The sequence below is a fragment of the Tachypleus tridentatus genome, chromosome 9 (genome assembly GCF_004210375.1).
Source record: "Tachypleus tridentatus isolate NWPU-2018 chromosome 9, ASM421037v1, whole genome shotgun sequence".
NCBI classification, from domain to species: domain Eukaryota; kingdom Metazoa; phylum Arthropoda; class Merostomata; order Xiphosura; family Limulidae; genus Tachypleus; species Tachypleus tridentatus.
The window spans coordinates 41,285,912-41,310,322 of NC_134833.1; the positions used below are offsets into that span (position 1 = coordinate 41,285,912).

The 24,411-nt window shown below is 33.9% G+C and overlaps 1 protein-coding gene across 1 annotated transcript in view; it reads right to left on the minus strand.

The window, feature by feature from the left end:
• Positions 1–5,109: 5,109 nt before the first annotated feature.
• The window catches only part of LOC143225126 (GPI inositol-deacylase-like), a 38,825-nt gene continuing 19,523 nt past the window's right edge, over positions 5,110–24,411 (minus strand). The window contains exons 7-8 of the mRNA XM_076453973.1: positions 20,794–21,053; positions 5,110–12,965 (exon numbers count right to left, since the gene is read on the minus strand). Of these exons, the coding sequence (XP_076310088.1) occupies positions 12,791–12,965; positions 20,794–21,053 (435 nt within the window). The 3' untranslated portion in view covers positions 5,110–12,790. The remainder of the gene's footprint in view (positions 12,966–20,793; positions 21,054–24,411) is intronic.

The following is a 24,411-nucleotide window of genomic DNA, read 5'->3' on the forward strand; positions in this document are numbered from 1 at the left end:
TGGAAGGTGGTGAGGAACGTGGAGAGTAGGAGGGTTATTATTGTTTGGAAGGGGAGTCACCTTCTGGGGTTCTTTCTCATTTCTGTCTCTTTGCACCGCTACAACCTGCTTGAGACTCATTGGACCTATTTCTCACTAAAAACTTGTCTAATGAGGTTTGTTTCTGCCTACATTTTAGAATGTTTCTGAAGTAAGACATGGCATTGTCATTGAAAATATTTATGCTGCGGTTTGCTACAGCTTTGTCAGGGTGAGATTTTTCCACAAAACTTTGTAACTCTCTCAGTTTTCCACACACTTCCTTGATTAGTGAACTAGGAACATCCTCCATTCCCTCCTCCTCATCTGACGACACTTCCTCAGTTGCCTTCTGTTGCTGCTTCTTCTGAAGGTCTTGGAGTTCTTTCTTGGTGAGCTCAGTGTTGTGGTCTTCCACCAACTCCTCCACATTTGGGTCATCAGTCGGGTTATTTCGGGAGTTCGGGCCACGACAGCTTGGTTCAGGAATCGAGTTTATGTTCAACAACCGAGACATTTTTCACTAAATGTTAGAATAAAATAATAACATTGAAAACCTCCTGATACAGAGGACGTCTTGTTTGTGACCAGGCAGTAAAACTTACAGAATTAGCTCTAATTTACAAAGTACAACATTACACTTTTGTCTAGGAAAAACAATGAATATCATTAGATATCATGTAATATACATAAACTGCTGGCCAAAATCTTGAGACCAATGAACATAAAGAAAAAATATGCATTTTGTGTTGTTAGACTCAACCACTTTGTGTAGAGCTTCGAAAGATGAAAATAAGAAAAGGGAAAACAAAAATAAAACCTTTTTAGCATTTAATAGGGAAATTGTAAACACTATGAAATTAGCCTAAATTCTAGTTAGTCAAAAGTTTAAGACGATACCAAAAAGAAATCCTAAACAGAGTAGGAAATGCCCAACAAGTCGTCTCAGTAGTGAGTTGCACGGCCGTCATTGAGAATAACTGCAAACATTTGCTTTGGCATGGTCGATATAAGCGTTTGCAGAAGGCTGGCTGGAATGTTATTCCAAGTGGTGAAGATGGCTTCACGAAGATCATGCACTGTTTAGAATTGACGTCCATTTTTATAGACTTCCCTTGCCATCCACCCCAAACATTTTCAATGGGGTTCAATTCAGGCAAACATGCTGGATGGTCCAAAAGAATCACGTTATTCGCCATGAAAGTCTTGTGTCCTGCGGGCATTGTGGATTGCAGCGTTGTCCTGCTGAAAGATCCAATCATTTCCACACAAGCAAGGGCCTTCAGGCAATAAGGATGCTCTCTCCAACATGCCATTGTAGCCAGCTGCTTTTTGATGCCCCTGTATAACCTGGAGCTCCATTGTTCTATGGAAGGAGAAAGCACCCCATATCATGATGGAACCTCCCCCACTGTATCGTGTAGAAAACATCTCCAGTTGGATATCCTTATCGTGCCAGTAACGTTGGAAGCCACCTGGACCATCTAGGTTAAATTTTTCTCATCAAAGAACAAAACCTTCTTTCACTTTTCTACATCTCATGTTTGGTGTTTCCCAGCAAAGTTTAATTGAGCTGTTTCGTGGTGTGGAAGGAGGCGTGACCTTTAAAGACATTTGAGGTTTTTAAAGCCTTTCTCTCGTAGATGCCGTCTTATTGTTCTTGAGTTGCATTCTGCCTCCGTAAGGGCCTTAATCTGGTTCGACGATCGGCTGATGTCTTGCCGGACAATCCATGAATCCTCGTGCTCAACGCTGGCGAAATTTTCTTTGGCCGACCACTTGAAATTTTCGTTACGTATCCCTCACGGTCTTTTAATAAATTTGCAACAGCAGTTTTACTTCGCCCAATCTCACCAGCGATGGCACATTGAGAGAGACCTTACTTTTGCAGCTCGACAATTCTGCCACGTTCAAACTCTTTCAACGTTTTAGCCTTTGCCATGTTTTTACCCAATGTAACACAGGAGATGTCAGTGGGAGATGTTGCCAACGCTAATGCTTGAACACAAATGAATAAATTTCGTTACGTGTTTACTGATTAACGTTTCGTTTTAGTATGGTCTTAAACTTTTGATCAGCTAGTATTTAGGCTAATTTTTTAGTGTTCACATTTTCCCTATTAAATGCTATGAAAGTCTTTTATTTCCTTTTTCTTATTTTCATCTTTCGAAGCTCTACTCAAATAAGTTTATTTGTTTGTTTGTTTTTTAATTTCGCACAAAGCTACTCGAGGGCTATCTGTGCTAGCCGTCCCTAATTTAGCAGTGTAAGACTAGAGGCAACTAGTCATCACCAGCCACCGCCAATTCCTGGGCTACTCTTTTACCAACGAATAGTGGGATTGACCGTAACATTATAACGCCCCCACAGCTGAAAGGGCAAGCATGTTTGGCGCGACGAGGATGCGAACCCGCGACCTTTAGATTACGAGTCGCACGCCTTAACACGCTTGGCCATGTCGGGCCTACTCAAATAAGTAGTTGAGTTTAACAACCCAGAATGCATATTTTTTATGTTCATTGGCCTTAAGATTTTGGTTAGCAGTGTATTTTATAATATTAATGTCTTCAATTTTTTAATTCTTTAAGTAATTCTCTTTTAACTCTTTTACTTAAAAGATCATTGATAAAAATTTAGGTTATCACCTCCGCCACCGAAGGTGAACGTTTATGAGTTCATTGTTGTGTGTGTATTTGTCAGCAAGATTTCTCGAAAACGACTGAATGGATTTCAATGAAAGCTAGTATGCATTTGGACTATAAAAAAACTAAGAAATTATTAGTATATATAGAGGTATATGTAGCTACATGTTTATTTAGGGATCTACTTTTATTTTATCTTTATTTACTAATTAGTATATTTGCTGCATCACTTATAACTACTGGTCCTGTGGTCATTTTAACTATCACTAGCCTTATCTCTCTTATATCACCTATATCTACTACCATTTAGTCTTTGTTGTACTGGAAGTTACTACCAATGTATAAGTTTTAGATCCCTAGAATCCTATTCTCCTTAATGCATACACTCAGCAAGAAGATATTGTAAGTTTTGACCAGAGCATGATTCCAAATTTGTATTTCCTTCAAAACTTAAGATCTCTGTTTATATAGCTTACCTCTGGTAAATATATATATTTCAGTTCTATAATTTCTTAGAAGATCTTGCCCTGAAAAGACTATTTGATTAAATGTTTGTACTGATCTGCTAAGAAATATAAAACACATATTCAAATTGTACATCTCCAACTTCTACTTAAAATATAATATTTTTCTGTTATAGGAGTTAAAATACTTGTCAAACTGCTTTCCATGCATTATCTAATAATTTCAGATTTGTTTTGCCAAAGTTGTACTTAGCAGAATATATCTTGCAACTATGTCAACCAATAACCAACATCATATAACTTCTATTTTCAAACAAACGAATGCAGAAATTCCATTGACAATACACATGATTGATCTAGAATCAACAACTGTCAGAACTACTACTAGCTAGTTATCTTCCATAATTTCAGCTGTAATTCCTTTTTGCTACTTCTAAAATTATTTGTTTTGATTTACAAAGTTTTTCTGAATGTTTTAGTACAACAGATTTTATTAATTCTCTTTGTGTGGATATCTACAATCATGGGCCATATGTCCATAAAGTCTGCCATTAAAGAATTCTACTTGTGTTTGTTCGCTTCTGAAAGAGTCTCTAACACTATGTTTCTGGTATTTCATATTTAAAGTATTTAACATTTTTGTCTTAATACATTGCTTTACTTTTGTGTTTGACTTTGCTAATTTGGCTTGATTTAATCTGGAAATACCTGTGCTCTAACATTTTTTTTTTTTCTGAACTCTTCTCTTGTAGTAGCTACTTCTATTAAATTAAACATAACTGCTCATGGTATAATGTTTTTCTTCATATATAATATTATCAGTTTGGTAAGTAGCTCCTTTTGATAGTTAAGATTTTAATGTGTCTTGTATCACCAAATCCATCAGATGTGCATAAGCTCATCCTGGCCTATTACCCAGTTCTTGTATTTTATGTTCTAATACTCTAACATATTATCTATTTGCTGTGTTTATTTGTTTCATTAAGGTGTTGGGTGTTTCACGTCTTGTATATTTACAAAGTAATCTATCCCTCAGTACACTGAAATCTGCAGTTAATCTTATCATGTGCTGAAATTAAACTTTCAAGCCACACCTAATGGTATTAACGTGAATATGTTTACTTTTGTCACTCTGTCTAGCATGAAAAGCATACTGCCACATCTGTAGGATCTGAAAAAACATTTAACATCCTCTAGCATGTCATAAAATGACAGAATAGCATTTGTTAGAAATGTAATATTTTGTTGTCTTACAGGAACAGATAGAGATATTGCTGAGTTACTGGATGATGTTTGGTCAGTAGTGTTTTCACAGAGGTCACCAATCAAAAGAAATTTATGTGAGAAGAAGGAAGTGTGATAGAGGCTTTATGTATCAACAAAACATAAGATATTTATTCAAGTTTTCTCTCTATATATAGTTAAAAATATTCTTCATAATTACTTTTATTCTTTAAAATATAATCGTTTTCAAACTTTAACAACATAAAACAGAGGTTCACAGCACCTGATCTTCTGCCATGGTAGACTTTGAACTCTTCTGGGTAGACTTTCAGGACAAACTCTTGGCAGGCTGACTGACAGTGTTTTAATCCCAACTTTATACAATTTAGTTTACTAATAAAAAATATGTGGATGCTGCTTACTAAGTTATTTTCCCATAATAAGTATGAATATTACATATTTTCTTTATCACTGACAGCACTTGAGAAGAATAACCAAGATATTTTTTAACATTACAATCATAAATTTATTGTTGAAAAATCATTAACTCAACTAAAGGTTTATGCTTCAAAGTAGTATTAGGTTAGTCTTTGTCTTTATGCAAGTGAAAACATTTATTTTACAGTAATTTTGATCTACAAGAGAGACATATGAGGATTTTTAAAGAACTCTTTTTATGAAATTCTGTTTAAATGTTATTTAGAAGAAAAATTAAATGCACAGTGAAAAAGATTTTAGACTGAGTGAAATACAACTGCAAGCCTGCATGGAGTGTTATTTTATTTCAACATTTATCATTACATACTATTATTTTGTTATATCATACAACACTTAGAGAATATAACTCTCGCATGGTAAGAAAATTTTTATTAAACTACAGAAGAAGAAATAAATTAAATATTAGAAAGAATTACATTTTTACTGTAATAGAAAAATTACTATACCATGTATAGTACCACATGGTACTATAATTAATTTTGTTTAACCTCTCAGTAACCTAAAATGACATTTAGAGTGTGTCAGTTACAGTTACATAAAACAATAGTTTTACTATATACAATTGATATAACTTGTGCAGAGAAATAAATGTCTACTTAATTAGAAAAAACACTAAAGTACTAGTATTCAGGAGTTTCTTACAACAAGTTTTTTAAGAACCTCAAAAACCTACAATGACATTTATAGTCTCTCACTTACAGTTATATTTCTGATATTTCTAGCTAGTTTCCACTCAAAAATTAAAAACAATTCAAATAAAAATTACACTACCCATTACAAAGTACTTAGAGCAAAGTTCAAGCAATACTTTGGTATCTTCTCATATATGTGATAGGTATAATAGAAACATGTTATGCTACACAATGCTTAATTATCAAATTGTTATACAAACAGTTTCTAACAACAATACGGTTTGATGAAAGTACACCTACTGACTGAATTATGAGTAAAGTAATCTCTCTCACAAACACACACTGATGTATACTTTGTGCAGAGATAAAGACAGACAATAATCAACCTTCCAATTTAAAAATGAATAAAATCCTCAAAAAACTGTGCATATTTAGTTAAAAATTTATGTTTGGGCAACTCAGTTATATGAGAAATAGGGCTATTACAGTCTGGATGTTTCAAAGGGTAAATAAAATGTTCCTATAGTCTTTTTGCACCTGATAGAAAACTAAATTGTTTTTATTATCATAATTTCATTAGTTTGTTCTGATTTTCATGCAAATCTATACACATTATTATGTACACATAACCATTATTATGTTTAAGCTGATATACAAATGCAGTGGTTCCCAACCACCAATCCATGGAAATTACAGATGGTACATAAAATAGATTAAAGGAAACATACTTGAGAAACTTAATACTGCTTGAAGCAGTTCAAGAAATTTTGGGATCAGAAGTAGTTAGTTTTCAAATGAGAACCACTGAACTAGAGGAGAAGCAAGATAGTCAACAGAAACCACTGTCAACTGGAAGGATGCTTTTACCTGACTAAACAGAGGAATTTAACCATTTTCTTATAGCATACCCATGGCCATAAAGAAGTGTGTAGAGGATTTTTGTAGCAATGAGATGTGAACCATAAACCTCCATATTCACAATCTGAACACACTACTGGATCAAACCCCATTTAATGTTAGGTGATGGTTAGGTAGAACTGTACAGAAGGAGCCACTTGTATCAGAAGAGTGTTCTGCACTCCTCTTGGTGGAGAGTTGTTGTATGATCATTTACATGCAAAGACACAGTGAACTACCTGATCATGGGGGCAGGTGAGAGTTTTAAAGCTTGTGGCATGTGAAAAACTTTTGATAACTATTATGTGAGGGGAGGGGAGGTGCAGTATCAGATATCACTGACAATCAGTGGCATTAAGGTTCTTGTAATGGTAACTAGGATCATATGCAAATCATTCTATCACTCTATATGTAAACAAGTCAATTGGATGTTTTGTTAATAGCTAATAACTGTCTTATGTTGATTTGCAATCTTTTCATGTGGTAATAAATAAAAGTATATATCACTGAATAACCAATAAGTCAGGTGCCTAATAATATGAAGTTTCAGACCAGATACTACTTGTAACTACTAATTCAGAGCTTTTAAGTAATATGGGTTACAAATAATTGAAAAGTGTGCAACTGCTATATTATTAAGTAGGTTTTAGGATAATTTATGAAGTTAAATTTGTCTTTGCTTCTTTTCTAATTTCTTATCTGAAAGTTATATTGTTGAGTTCAGTTTTGTTGCTTGTGAAGTCTGGTCCTAGCAGTTTCAAATTTTTAGTATATTATGCTTAACTTGTCAGAGTTCTAATGCAAATCCTATTTATATCAAAACAGAAATCCAGTGACCCAAGTCGTTATGGAAAATGAACTTTCCTTTGTTAGATGCAAATGCAAATTTACCTGGTATTAATGTTTCAGTTATTTTAAGTGCATAATAAAATATCTGATAAAACAATTAGTAAAACCACAAGTAATCTAAATATTAAACATTTGAAAACATTCTTAGTTTTTGCATTTTGTTAGATAAAACACGATGAAATGAAAAAATATATATAAAAATCTTGATACAGCAAAAAAACATTTAAATATACATTTATCACAGAAGTGATAATTCCCAGAAATGAGCATCATTAATCTAAATGAAGGCTTTATATATTCAAGAAAATATGATATTGTATTCTTTACTTTTACCTTCTTTAAAGGATCTCAGAATGATTATTTCAACTATTTAAAATTCACCTTGTAAAGGCAAAGCAAGCAGTTGTATATACTCCTACTAATGCTTAAGACATAAATTGCTATTTAATACATATATGCAAGTTAGTAAACATGAAGTGTTACGAAGCACAGATGTACAAACAATTTGAATTTTTTATGGTTACTGCAAAGTAATGTACAAAGAGCTTAAACATATTCCAAGTTAAGTGTGAGTTATTTAAGAACATTTGTACAATGTAAAACAGTTTTTAAGTCAGTTGTATGAAACAGAACACATCCACATATTTTAAATCAGCTGTCAAGTTAACTGTGAAGTACACTTAAATTGTTTTCATACATTCTTCTTCTAAAAACACCCATACTGAACCAGCTAGGAAAATCAGTAAAGTTATAATTTTCATACTCTGAAATTGTGTCTCTGACAGGCACTTACTTCTGCTCACATATATAGCTATTTTTTTCAGTACTACCCTCTACTTAAATTTTTTTTTACATGCCACAAACCTTTCATTCTCATGGTTTAACTGATTTTCTCATTGCAAGTTATCATATGACAAACCTGAACTAATAGTAGTGTCACACATCTATGTGAATCCTGACTCCCTCTATAATATTCTACCTAACAATCACTTCAAGTTTAGGCAGAAACAGAAGCACCAGTTGACTCTGGGAAGAAAGGGTGGGAGATGTGTGTAGAAGTAAGTACCTGTCATAAATACATTTTCAAGGTAAGAAAATTATAACTTCTGACAAGGTACATTAATTCTGCTCGCATACAACCCAACATTTAATAGGTGGAAGGACCAGTGGGAGGAAGAAAGTAAAAGCATTCTTTGAAATTAGACACACAATTTCTGTACCACATATACTTTTTGTACAAATGTGGAAAAGGAATGACAGATTTGAGCAGAAAATTGTAAGGAGCAATCCCAATGGGAGAGAAAAAGGTTGGACAGTAATCCTAACTCCAGTATATTATGATGTTGATCTCCCTGATGAATGAACATGGGTGTAGAGTGGCTAGGGCACGATGTACTGTACACAAGCAGGTCAACTGCATCCAAAACTCAAATGCCAATTATTCAGCTACAATCTAGAATTCAACTGCCAAGAACAACATTTATGTAAAGGTAAGAAAAGAGGATCATACCAACTTAAACTCAAGTTTAGCCAAGTAGAGGAAGAAATCCCACGACCAATCTATGAACAGATTACCTGTAAGCAGAATGAAATAACACCCATGTGTATGCCACTCAAATCAAATAGACTGAAACCACCTCAAATACAGTAACATCCTCCATAAAGGGATACTGCAAGAGGAAGAAGTGCATTCATCATGACTCACAACACTGAGGTTGTGCACTTGAAGTAAATTAAGAGAGGGAGCAGGGACATTCTGAACACATACATGAAAACTTATGTTGATTGGTTCAACTCTAAATCCAAACCTCAACTGCTGAAAACTGACTTCCATATAGAGAGAAAATGAGGGATCCCAATTATACTCCAAAGTTACAACGTCCCTTCAGACAGACCTGCACAGGGCAGAGCATCTATTTGGAGAACATTTTGTTATCTACACCAGCCGAACACCACTGCACTACTCTCAACAGAATAGAGTATTTATTGTTTACATTGTATATCATTCATGTGGGAGGATACCTCCATGGTCCAACTGGAAGGTGGTTATGACTCTCATACTCCACTAGAAAGAACGGGTGGGGAATACAGTGGAGAGTCCAAGGAATATTCATACTGAAGACAGTGCAGTGGATGACTATGAAACCCTACTTTGAAAAGCAGACCAAACCTGATTTATTCAAGCTTCTGCTTTACCAATGAAGTTCATGAGTTAGTACAGTCCAGAACAGGCATATTTATGAAGCAAGAACATCACAAGTAATAACTGTCTCTACTTTATTGTAATGAACACCATGTATTTTATGGCCATGGAAATTATGAAAGTGAAGTGTGGCTTTTAGTACAACTGTAAGTGACTGTAATATATCTTGACAGGTACTTTTCACCACAGAGCAGTATCCTGATCAAAACATGGAACTAGCCCATGGATTATTATATATACAAGAAAAGAAAAAGAAATTACTCAGATACAGACTCAACGAAGAGAGAAGGATGCAACAGGTGGAAGATGGTACCTTGGCAAAAAAGAAACAGCTACCCAAAGCAGGAAATGAGAGATGAATGTACTAGATGTAGTCCCAACCCTTGACAAATGGAATACCCCCAACAGACAATGAAGTTGAGATGTGAGTAAAAGGTAAGGTGTCTGAAAAGAGTGAAAGCTCCATGAACTGATTACAGGAAAAATAAAACAAGACCAACTGAATTATAAGCCAGACCCCAGGGAAGAAGGAAAAAAAATCATTAATGGAGTGGTGTTACAATGAAATGAAACTAAGGAAAATGGATTGAATAGAAAGAAGCCTTGAAATCAATGAAGAAACCTAGAGCATGTAAAGGACAGAGAAGGTTATCTGAATCTGATTGAAAATAAAGATTAGTGAAAGTGTGTCAGGACTGGAAAGGCAATCCACAATGAGGATGAAAACACCTGAAAGATGATATGCCAAGAGATATATGTCATGTGTGTGGGTTAAAAAAACAGAGATCCACTGTCTATCACCAAGGAAAAAAGAAAAAGTCCCCATTGGTGAGAGATACAAGCCATTACCATTGAATAGTTGGAAAGAAACATGATTAATCAAATCCAGACAAGAGAAAGAAAGTAAAATAAAGCACAATGGTCTGTCAGAAGTGTCAGAGTGTTAACAAGATATGACCTTTCATTCATAAATCATTTTCCTGAAGTCTCCTGTTAATTAACTCCCAACTGTGGAAATGAGCATCAAGGAAGAGAAATGAATCAAAAACAAGAGGGAAAAATCAGAGAACCCAATAACATGATGGATATGTTCAACCACCAATATATTTAATCAAAGAGGAAAAGACAAAAGTTAAAAGGATAATCTAAAGAAGCTCTAGTGAGAGACCTTGAGTCATACAGCATTTTGTGAAAAGACTGCAAATTTGGTTGAGTTAAAGAGAGTGGTATAACCAAAGAAACCACATCTCTCAGTATTTTAGAACCTGGCTAGCTGTATGATAGTGAACTGTAATGACATGGATAACAGAAAGCTATATTCAATGCATTTAAGACAGCATCTTGAGAAATGAAAAACAAAAGCCTAACTGTGATCAAAGACTACATATTAAAACAGAGAAGAGCCAAAAAAGATCGAAGTGGGACCAACTAATCCAGAACATTAATCAAAACTGAGCATATATGATGAAGAGAGAAACATATTGGTAGGACAGGAAGATGCCAAACATGAAACATGTATAAAGATGGCAATGATTCAAAATGCAACAAAAGAGCAACCAAAAACAAAACAAACATATATATATATATACATATATAATATAGCATCACAGATACCCCACGTGATGATAAATGTGCAGCAATAGCCCAACAAAATGGATTGGCAGAGAAAAAGAACTGGCTGTAAGTTCCTATTAAAAGTAGACTGTAAACAAACACTATAAACAGTGTCCCACCCCAGAAGGTCCAAAAGACAAAGAAGCCACATATGGAGGGAAAGAATTGAAGGTGGCAAATGCCCCAAAACTGAGGGAAGGAAGAAGAGGTATCCTATGAAAACATCCTAAGTGAAGGTGAAACACCTCAGAAAGTTAGATAATTCCTGTAGGAGAGTCAATAGCAAAAGATTAAGCTGGAAAACTAGATAAGGGATTATATGCATAGGATTAACAGAGACTGCCCCCCTCCCATACAGGTGTAGAGATTCTAAGTACAAAGAATCAAGAAGAAGATCTGTCTGATAGTAAGCTAAGGAAAATTGAACCAAAGCCTACGGAGGGCAAGGCAGAAAAGTATCCTTGTAATGAAGTATTAAGTTACATAACTGCCAAACAAGAAGTGGTCAGGTGGAATAGCACAGAAGGAGACATATGAATCATGTGTGTTCCACTATTATTGGTGGATTTGTGTTGCATAATAATTTCCAATCAAGAATCAGTTAAACCACATGAATTGAGGGGTGCATGGGAGTAAAAGGCTTGTAGCACATGAAAAGACTTTTGCAAATAGAGGCAGCTCTGAACTGAATGAGAATAGCTATGTATGTGGACAGAAATAAGGTACTTTGTTGGAAATTATTATATGCCCTGAGTTTGGAGAAACGTTTGTGAAACTAAAAGTTGTAATTTTTGTCTGCTCTTCAAAGAAGAAAAAAATTATATAAAAATAATATTAGCTTATCTCACAAGTATATCACTGATAAATAATTCACAGAAAATGTAACTGAAATTGATATTGCTATTATTCCAGTAAGGAAATATGTAATAGTTCTTTGTGAACAATTCTGACTTCCTAATGGCCTCTGTAGTCAAAAATATAAAACTACAGAATTTTGTGCTTGGTATTGAAATTAATGATTGTTTCATATATAAAGAATCTAGGATGCTAAATAGAATATTTAGCTGCATACAAGATGTTACACTTGTACATCCTTCCTTATTTGCAATTTTGACACCTGCACTTTACCATATTTTTTTTGTTGTCCTAAAACTTCCAATACCTTTAGTAGCTCCAAATCCTATAACTGAAATGTGAAAGTGCACTACAGAATATTCACTGTTCTTTAAAACACAACCTATGTGTACCTATACCTCAAGTTGTTATTGAATTCTGCATTCAAACACTTATGTAAGAAACTAAGCGCAGGAACACATCAGCATTAATTGAGTTCAAAGTCTTGCATTTCAGTTTGTGTGAAAGAAAGATACAAGATGTGCAACACTGGTGCAAGCCACACAAGATAACATAAATAGTGTTATAATATATGTATATAAGATGTTATAAGATATATCTTGAATTCATTTCTAAATTTTGTTACATTCAATGAAGCTAAAGCTTATTTAAACTATATCCATTATTTTTAAATATACTTATTATGAAGTACTTTACAATTCTAAAGAGAAAAGCAACTAACAAAACATGTGTACAAATACTCACAGAAAACCATCAAACTCTTAAGGAAATCATTTTCTAGTAATAATAAGTTAAAATGCAACACTGGTTCTAACATAAATTTGGTACAAAATGTAAGTACTACACAATCTACAAGCTGGAATTAAACTGTAACAATACTGTTTTAGTATATTGTTAATCTATTTTGGATGATTTCCACTCCTGGCACAGTGCTATAGCTTGCTGAACTGAAACTGCAGCAAAAATTACAGAGATAAAATAGAAGATGCGATACATTGAGGTCAATCCAAAAATCACAGTTAATACAGCTACTGCATGGACTAAGTATGATATAGTTCCATACTGCCACCTGTTAGAATAAAATACAGAAAAAAGGCTTGTTCTTTAAGAGAGTGAACAGTGTAGTTTGATTCAGAGAAACTTAAAGATTGTTAGCAAAGTTCTCAAAATTCAAAGTACATGTCAATAACAGAAAATTTTTTAAAGAACTTTCAACTATAACATTAATAAATAATTGAAAAATATAATTGTTTTTATGCATTACAAAGGAAGTGTTTTATTAAGTTTCTTTGAAAATAACTCTCATGGGTTTTCTATGTAGAAGGTTAAATGTATTTGTAAATACTGATTTCAATTATTACTTATATAGATTGAGAGTCAGGAAACAAAATTACAAGTACATAGTTGTGATAATGAGTTACAAGAATTAACATCTGGTTAAAAAAAGTTGTTAGTAACAGGTGTACCCAAGTGATGCAAAAACTGCATTATAATATTTATAAATAGAAATGTAAGAAGGGTATATTTAATCAGATATATTGATTGTCAGATTAATTTTTGGCTTTGTTCTAAGTACATAGCTTGCTCTTATCTGAAACTAATATTAATTCAACTTCATAAACCTACATTTATGGCATGCCAGGCACACTATCTACTTTATAGCATAGGGACTAATCTTATATCACTTGAATATTAGTTACATTAAAATAACTCCTGGAGAGTAAATATCCTACTATGAATTACGTAACTGTTTCATTTTTCATACCTTTTAGATATAAAAATAACCCTTTTCTCCAACATGAACTACTGATGTGAGATTGTAGCAGAATTCACCTACACGAATATCTAAGCATTCATTTAGTATTACATGCTAATAATGACTTGGAAATAAATACAAGAGGATCAGTGATGATGAGAAAACCCACTGGTAAAGAAATATATATGTAAAAATGGCTGGTATGGTTAGAGAAAGCTCCATGTAGAAAAGTGAACAATGTTTCAATCTTCTTCTGTCATTGTCAAGTTCACAAAGAAAGAAAGAGGTAACTGACCTATAGCTGACTACACGTTTGAATGGGGTTGTGTAACTGTGTGTAGGAATGTAGAGGGTGTGCTTAGACATTGGATATATTTATTAACATAGATATAAAGATCTTCCTTTGTATTGGTTTATTTTGGGCTTGAGTTGTTGTATAAGTAAGGCTTCTTTAATTTTGCATTTGTTAATGCCTGTTTCTTTATTTAGTATTTGGGTGTTTTCTATGTTTATGTTGTGCTTATTTGATTTGCAGTGTTCAAAAACATATGAAGATGACTTTCTATGTTGTTTGAATCTGGTTTCCATTTTTCTACTTGTTTCTCCAATATAGACGTCGTGGCAGTTATCACATTGTATTTTATAAATAATGTTGGTGTGGTGTTTGTTAGTGTAGTTTTTACATAGTATAGACCTTAGTTTTGTGCCTGGTTTTTGAATACATTTGGTGTTTAATGGAATGTTGTGATTTGTTATAAGTTTTTTTCAAAAATTGGTTATTTTTCTGCTGATGTCGGAAATATACGGCTTGCAGCAGTATATGGTTTCGTGATTTTTTTAATTAGTGAGATATATTTACTTTTGTTAGTTGATTTTGCTTTTTGTCTAGGTTTGTGCATATAATGTTTTCTACAGATTGTGGAGGAAACTTATTGATGTTGATGAAGTATTGTTTTACTTTGTCTAATTCTTCAGTTACCTCTTTCTTTCTTTGTGAACCTGACGATGACCAAAGAAGGTTGATATGTTGTTCGCTCCTCTACATAAAAATGTTTAAACCCAAACTAGCCGTTTTTACATATAAATACAAGAGAAGTTCAAATATTTTAATTTACATAGAGCTCCTTCCACATGAAATAAATGTACATAATGTCTTCTCAGAATCATACATTTTTTAAAGAAATTCAACTTCCTATGTTCCCTCTCACTACATGAAGATTGAAAATTAATGCTTTATTTTGTAAATAACTGAAAAAGGTAACATTTTCTTGATTTGAAAATGTATTTCCAATAATACTTATCTCTGCTGACAACATAGCTATTTCTCAATCTCCTTAATGTGCACGTTTTGCCTATCTAAGCATTGAAAATACTTGCTCCAGTCTTTTATACCCCATTCAGATAATGTAATCACTTTTTTGAGACATAAACCAGCTTATATTGCAGAGGTAAAGCAGGAAAGTGTGAACAGAGGTAAGTATTATTGGAAGTACATTTTTAATTTAGGAAAACGTTAACTTCCAAAACATACATACCTTCACTGACAATATAGCTAGAATCCCACACTGAGAAGGTAGAGGAGCTGATGTAGGCATAATCTACACAGAAAACATCTGTATAGAACAGAAATGCAACAAGATAAAAAATGATAAAAGAGTTAGGGAACTGCACAACATCCAGAACATGTATGTTCTTCACCTGGAACTTAATTCTGATATCTAAGGTGTAACAGAATGAGTAATCATCAGTATAGGCTACCTCCAACCAGATAGATAAGGTTTCACAACTTGGGGATGGAACTGAAGGGTGAGGGTACCTATATCCCATACAGAAGGTTAGGCTGATTCAACCAAAATATTATATAGACATGCTTTTGATTGGATTCCAACTTGAAGCCACAGAGTGATGCATTCTGAACCACCAAAATCATGATGAAAAAGTAAGCATCACCAAAATGGACAAACTTTCGTCTTCACTTGACTGAGAAAAGGTAAAGCTGTTTGATTAACATTTAATTCAGGAGCTTTCTTGCTTTCTTTCACGTGTGGAATCTTTTTTATACACACAGTCCCCAAGATGCTGAAATGTGTAAAAACAACATTTATGTTGCAGTCCTGTAAAGCTTGATGAAGTGTGGACAACTGATTGTATACAGTATTATGTGGATGTTCTTCAAGATGTGAACTCAAACAATGTATTGTAGACCCCATGTAGCCAAAGTTACACTTTGGACATGTAAATATGTATATAATGTGAGAGTGATGCATAACTGGGATCCTGTATGTATATTTAAAATAAATACTTAAACGAAAATGGTTTAAATACTATTCTAAACTTAGTGTGAGGGTGAACATTATTATTCAAAATAAATTTAATCTTTCTCTTTAATTCTCTTGAATGGTTACCAGTAAATAGTAGAATACAATAAATTATTTCTTTATTTTAAGATTGTTTAGTAGTTTTAGGAATGTAAAAACCTTTAAAGTAATTTTTAATAACACTACCAATTAATTGCAGAGAAAAACTATTTTATTGTAAAATAACATTAATGTTTTGTATTTCTTAATGAAAAGAGAAAAAAGAAACAACTATATTATAAACTTGATGAATTAAATTACAAATTAGGTTCATTTTAAATTAAAAAGGTGAAAACCTGTCAAAATGAAAATATTGACTTGTGAAATTTGGCTTATGACAGTGCTTAGTGTCAAAACTTCTACCTAAATTAACAATCTTAGTGTCTGAAAAAAGTAAACTGTAAGTCTGTTCTTTGAGTGTAAATTTAATATTTTTATATTGATTATTCAAGTAATTTTGAAATTCTAAGAAATCAGATTCACTTTTCAAAACTAAAAAAGTGTTGTTAACGAATCTTCTATAAAGGTTTAAACTCTACTGGACAACTTTTCAACCATTTTTATTTATAATAACTTAAAAATAAACTAGCCAAGCATGGTACAACAGTCAAACCCATAGTCTTAATGTATACATTGAGAAAAAAAAAACTGACTCATAAGTGACAAATTTTAACATCTTTGTAAATACAGGTTTGATTGTACCTCTGACCATATTAGAGTTTTGAAAAATTTAATTACCACTTAAACCAATAACATGCAAAAGATTCGTCTCCTGTAACAATAATCCATTATAGATCATGTGAATCAACTTTGGAAGCCACCCTGTTAGGATAATGGAAAATAAGTTATGGGAAAGAGAAGGATCCCAATGAATGAACAATTAGTTCTTAGTATCTCAAACCAATTTGGCATGAGTCACATAACACTAGAGATCCCTTAGAGGACATGAAAAACAATCATGATTATGGTGGTCACAAAGGGGAGAAATTACTGGCAAATTGCTCAGTGAGAAGGATCCTTCCCTGGCTACCAGAGTCTTGGGAAGAAAAGACATATCACAGTAAAGCAAAGAAAATGTGAAGTTATACAGAGTCTTATGCATATGGATGCAAACAACTCAGATAGAAAATGTCCACAAAACAACAAAAAGTACAATTTGAGAGAAAGATGGAACAGAGAACATAAAGCTAAGGGATCAAAATGAGAATGAGAAAATGCATGTAAAACAACTGTAAGATCACAATTTGGTAATTGGAAAGATCTTTTTGGCTGAAGAACATGAAAGGACTTCAGTAGACAGGATAGAAATGGGGAGTCAAAACCTTTTTGATATTTGGAATATTTAAAATATTGGATAAGGATGTCTTATACAAACCCACTATAGACAAGGAAGGCTGTTCTCAAATACCCAAGTCATAAAACAAGTGATGGTAGATACCTTTAGACGAAGAGGGTCTAAATTTCTTTTAATACACCACTGAAAATAAATATTCCATTTCTGTTGATAAACAGGTGAGGTGGGTCTAGGGAAAGAGATTTAGTTAAATACTGAAAAACCAAGCAAAGGACCATATAACTTCCAAGCATAAAAAATGAGTTTCCAAACATCTGGGTGAAGAATGTCTGATTGAGATTGTTTCAACAAAGACTGCCAATGTGGGAAAGTTAAAGGTGGACATTTTGGCAGAAACCAAAGAAGTCAAAACGATGTTTGAGCTTCCAGTATGGTGCAACCATGGGAATCCAACAGGAAGTAAAACAAACCATTTCATCAGAGGAATATGGTTGTGTCAAGATAAGTGATCTGCATTTACATTCATTTCTCCTAGAATATGATATGCTAAAATGACTTATACAATGGGAATAAGATCCAAGTTTTGAAACCAGAACTCTTAGATACTATTACGGAATTGTTAGGATGTATCATGATAATCTTTCCTGTCAAGAGAGACAGACCTCGTACAGAACCTCCCCATCCTCGAAGAGACGCATCTGTGAACAGATGGATCTTGTGATGAGGTGGTGGAATGGGTACCTCAATAGTAGTGTTGTTCTGAACCAAACACCATTCGTAATCAACAATGTTGTTCCTGAGTAATGAGACGAGATAATCCAAAGGATCAGAATGGATGATCCATTGGCCATGCAGCAAATACTGAAGGGACCTCATGTATCTTTGTCCCAAAGAAACGAATGGCTCAAGGAAAGCCCATTATTTATCAAAAGAGAGAGAGAGAGCAATCTGTTCTGTAGTAGAAGAAGATATACATAAAATCCTGATGATTATTTCCGTGGCTTGAAGCCTTAAATGGTTGGTTTAGTATGACTTAAGTAAGTATTGAAAAACACACACAGATAGATGACATATCACATTGGTGACAAAATAGATTTATCCAGTCTGATAAAGAAGCCTGCTTTTGTGGCCTCTGTTGTTCTGCTAATTGACAGGATGGAGTCAGAAGGTGCCAGTCCTTTATATAATTATGTGTGCATAGAGTCAATGGATGCAGGTGACAAGAAAAGGTTTGTATAACTTTCCAGAAAACAATGAATAAATGGGATTAAAATCCTAGAAGAATGGGATCAACCCTCTCTAGTGCCTTTTTTAACTAACAACTCTCTGTTGGACTGGGAATAAAATTCCACTTATTGTGGATCTGTGGGAAGTGGAGAGGCAACAGGTTGAGCAGATAATAGTGGAGATGATGTAAACTGAATGACCAACCCTAAAACCAAACCCTGGAGTACCCATGCATCCCTGATGAAAGAAATCCTGTTGTCCAGGAAGTGATGTAGTAATACTCTCTTGCCCATGGGATAGTCACCAATGCTGTTGTCATTGGTCACCTGAGCTTAAGATCTTCCATTATTTGAATGGATCCTATCATGGGAACCAAAAGGGGGAATTGGGAAACAATATGGGTTGATACTCCCAAATTAGTACCAGAAAGACAAGAAGCCAATGATGATAAAAAAGAATATAAATGGGCTGTATCAATTTGGGATCCTAATGTCTCTGGAACTCCAGTAAATAACAATGGATGGAGAAAACGGGCTTCCCATAATTCTCCTAAGGGCAGAAAATCATTAACAAACACTTTCTAACAAAGCATCTTTACCCAATATATCCCAAAAACAAACCAGCCAGGAAATCAAAGCAAGAATTGAAGAAGACAATCTGACTGAGATAGATGTCAGCAAAATCCCCAACTTGTCTTTAAGTTGTTGAGGGGATCATTGATAGGCTTTAAACAAAAACTGAATTGAAGATAAATACCTCAGGACTGTTGTGAGAGTAAGATAAATACAAGAATCCTGTGACCAGTTAAAAGTGATCACACATTACAATCTAGTCTTCTGCAGGTTCTAAAGGGGTTCCATCCATTGAGAATCTAAATAATCTCCACCTGGCAATGATAAGCCAAAGTATGCTGATCTGATAAACATGGAAGACAAGGCATAGTTAATCCATTTCATAATTAAGTGGCAAATCACCCAGCATGAACAGCAACATCAGGAAAAGGATGAAAATCAAGTTGTCACTTGCCATCCTTTCTGCTAAGGAAGGAAAAGAGGCAAATGCAATAAAGACATCCAAAATCTCACAACCTTTATTAACCAACTGAAGAAAAGGGGATGAAGCTGGCTAATCAAAATGATCCTCTGTGGAGATTGACCTTGCAAAAGAAGGAGCTGGAAAAAGCAAGTCAAAATTCTTGCTAGTTGTTCCAGAGTCATTAGAAAAATTTGCCTCAGAACCCCCTAGAAAAACGTCCTTGATTCACACATATATCTCCATCTCCAGATCATATTATGGACAGCCTCGACTGGGAGTGACCCCTCCCCTGACTGTTCACAAATACCAGATAGCAAAGGTGGAAGAGAAGAGGTCTGGTTGACATTAAGTTGGGATTTCATACCTATCAGTATATTTTCTTTGCTAATTAATCAATGTATAAATATAACAAAAAGATAATTGTAAAAATACCAACCTTGTTCAAAGTCACAATATAAAGAGTGAATAATCACGACACTCATGTGGATAGAAATCCATGCTGAATGTTTTGTTGAGAAAAAGTGATTACATTATCTGAATGAAGAGCTCATATACAGTACCTAGATAGAGGGTGCACTGAAATAAGTGGAGAAATTTGCAAGTTAGAATTTTCCTAGGGCATTCAAGAAGGCTATGAGAGACTGGAACAAGCATTTTTAATGCTTAGATGGGCAAAGAGTGGAAACCCTGGAGACTGAGAAATAGTTATATTGTCAGAAGAGGTAATAATGTTTTGGAATATGAATATTTAAAAAAATTGCAGGTTTAAAATCAGCAAAATATTTCTGGGGATTGAATTCACCTGAATAATTTAATAAACAATACTGAGGTGCAGGTAATAAAACTGAGAAAAAGAAATGTTTATGATAATCACCATTAATAAAGCTATCGAGAGGAAATTACAACTGCTGTAAATACAAACTAATACTATTGTAAGAATTATAAGGCAAGACTTGTGAGTAACCATCAGTCATATTTACAGACTTTTATTTAAAAAAACAAAATAAGTGAATCTGTAGTATATTTACAATCTTTTATCATTTTATTTACATAACAGAGATCTTCAATAATGGAACAATAATCAAAATTGCTACTGTTATGCATAAAACTCCCTTTTTTCTAAAGTAACAAAGTCTGGTACTTCTCTTCAGTGTTACTTGTTACAAACAATGAGCAGAAACAGTTTTAAATAAAGTTCATACACATTTTTATTACTAAAAGTACATACCTTAATGAAGATGGAATGTTCTTTTGCCAGAAAGTGCTGCAAGCCAGGATAATGACAAGTGATGGAAGAAGATGAGGATCATGTGTAAGATGAGAAGAAAATTCAATGTTCCTGACCCATACTACTAAAGATGGAATGGTGAGAATGACTGCCCAAAGCCATAGTGAATAGAGAGAGTTGTGAAAGTGCCATCTTGTAGTACCAGAACTAATCCCTCTCCTGTTTTCTAATGCTCGATTTTTTCCACATAGTGCAGTCAACTAAATAAAGAAAAATTACTTTATATAAATTTTCCAGACAATATAATTCTAAACAGAAACATTATGTCTGCTTAATTCAGCTCTACACTAATTAAATCAAGTGGATGTTAAAATTAAAATTATAATAACACAGCATTATTCCACATACTTTCAATGTTTTTCATTGGATGTGATGAACTTACTGTCCTTTACAAGCTACATAATACCAATTCAAAACCATAAAGTTCTTCAAATGACAAGTAAAATAATACAAAAGGATAAAAGCAGCTTGCTTGAAAACCATGTCAATGTTCCATCTAAAGCTTCTTTTGAGATATCTTATTTGATTGGGAAGAGCATTAACACTGTGTGAGATTCTGCCTGGACACACTCAAATCTATTGCTTTATCATGTGACACTGTTGTGAGACATATACATGTATTCACTGATGACATAAAATTTCAATTAATAATATGCATACAGAATAGTCTGAAGTTCACCACACAATTCAACAAAACCAAAGATGTTGAAAAAGTATCTAAGCTTCCGGTAATTATATGATACTGTTACAAAGAGAAAGGGTTTGAAAAGGTTTTATCAAGTACTGGAAGGTAAAGCTACAGAGGAAGCTATCTTCTCTCTTCTTTATACATTTTCCAACACAAACTATTTTTCTTAGATTATTTGCATTTGGGTATGCACTGATGGGGCAGCTACATTTATAAAAAACAGGCAAAAGTTCAAAGCCAAAGTAAGTGCTCTTGCTGAAGGTGTAGCATTACATATTACATTATACACAGAGAAGATTTGTTTCAGTGAAATTGCAGAATGAAGCACAGTGCTACAATGTATTGTTGATGTTGTGAACTTTGAGAAGTTTAGAGGTTTCAACAGCAGGCTGTTTTTCATTCTTTGTAGATAAATGGGATATACATATGACAAGCTTTCTGATGCATACAGAGGTATGCTGTTGAGTTGTGGGAAAGTTGTCAATCTCATTGTGCAGCTAAAAATGATCTTTGTATTTTTTATTAAAGAGAAATCCCATATCAACAGCACATTTTACAAATGAAAAGTAGCTTCTTGCTCTGTGCTATATGGCTGATATTTCTGATAAACTCAACAGCCTTAACTTGTTTCTATAAGATCAGAATATCAAGATTTTGCAGCTAAGTGACAGAATATCTACATTTTGCATGAAACCTGTGTTGTAGAAAACCAATATGAGAATGGAACCATGAAATGTTTCCTTGCATCAGTGAATTATTGAAGAAAATGACTAAAATCACAGATTTATTCATTATGTTGTTTTCATTCATTTAAAAAATACAACTTCAGATCAATTACAAAAATCAATGACAAAACCTTTTATGATTTAGAATCTATTCAACAGCAGCATATTTCTCTTACATCAATGGCAGAACAATAAAGTTCATAGAACTATACAGTGATAAAATTTTTCAGGTAGAAGTTATAACTTCCCTATGCTATTTTTGATAGGTACTTACCTCCCTCACATAAATAATCTTATTCAGTGTTGCCCTCCATATGAAAACATTAAACATTTTTTCACATGCCACAAGCTTCGAAGTTCCCATCCATCTTTGAATCAGCTGACTAAAATGTCTTGCATGGAAATCCTTATGCTAATTAATTTCCAGGAGCAGTAGTATATAAATATAGACTTATTCTAGACTAGACACACAAAAATAGTAAAATCCCTTACTGAAGATGGTGAAGGGTCTTGTGCAGAGAGATTACAAAGATTAGCTTCTTTTTGAAAGCAACACCAGAGAGAGAAAGCCCATGAGGTGTGACACCCACAAGATGGGAGATAGCTTAGTGAGGCAGTACTTACCAGGAGCCTATATCCATCTCAATCATGAAATACTCGTCATGAAACAGAAATGAGAGAGCAAAAAATAAAGTCATAAGAATCATTTGATAGTTCATATGTGTCACTCAATCATAAGACACTTCAGTATCTTAAAGACAAACAGTGAGGACTATAAATCAAATCATTCCATAATGGAGAAATATGTAAAATACTTACTACAAAAGTAGGGTGTGGTTCGTAGCATCTCGTACCTGTGTCCTAAGGAAAACACAAGACTCACCTGGGAGGACAGACCACCAGGAATAGCTTGGTTCATAATGTAATGGGATGTTCTCTATCACACTACTCTGTAACATTCGAGCCTTACTTCCTAAACTATGGCTGACCAATGGAATTGCACCATCCAGTCAGGAACTCTATTCAACTTCTGCAGCAGTTTAGAGCTGAAGAAGCAAGAGTTCTTTTATACTCTACTTAAAGAAATAAGGTGGGATAATTGTGTGTAGAAAGAGCTCCAAATAAATGCTTGGAATATTGTCAATGGGCATAGTCATCTGGAATTAGGAATCACACTGAAGAGAGTGCAATGGGTTATTGCAACTAAAGCTAGTAAGTGCAAACTAGGAGAGAGGGAATGCAAACACTTGGTGTTATAATTTTTTTTTTATTTTATCAAGTGAAGAATGGCCTAAAATAGACACTGCTAAAACAGTCTTGCAGAAAACCCTATCTCAACAGCTGACACTGAGCAGGTGAAGATGGACTTAATTTTCATACTCCATTGGTAATTACAGATCTTGAGTACGTATTTCTTGAGGCAACACTTGTCATTTGGTGGGTTTCATAATCATCATAATGTATACAGAACTATGCATATATATGTGTGTTGTTTAAGGTTACTGTGAGCCTAAATAATGAAAGGAAAAACACAAACAACTCATGAACATAGCCACTGTGAAGAGTGGAAAATGATGACTAGAAATGAACTAAAGACCAGGTGTGAGAATGGTGTAAGTAATGGAGCACTAGTGTGTCAGAGGTCACCTGAAATCTCATCTACAAGATCTCATATAGAGTATCTTGATGTTTAGAGGCAAAAGAAGCTATGAGATGACAAATATAATGGGAAGAAATATAAAAATAAGAAAAGTGTTCTTACCCAAATAAGATAAAACTAGTCAGATGGAGCATATAATCCAACCAGGCAAGTTGGAAGTTGATAAGTTACTTGATGAAGAGGAATCTCATGGTAAGAAAATTTTTTTGTTAAGTGCCCTAAAATGGGAAAGTACAATTCTTTCAAGCCACCAAAATTTTGAAGCAGTCTGGGATAAAGCTGAATTTGTATCTATAGGTAATAGTGCAGGAGGAGACTAAACAAAAGCAAGATGTTGCTTATTCAAAGGAAATGTGGAATAAATATATAATAGGATGTTGAACAACACCACAAAAAAAGCATCCTTGGCAAAATATATGTCTGTATTTGGACACCAATAAAAATAAAAAAGAAGTGGAGAATAACAGATGATAAGATGCACATTT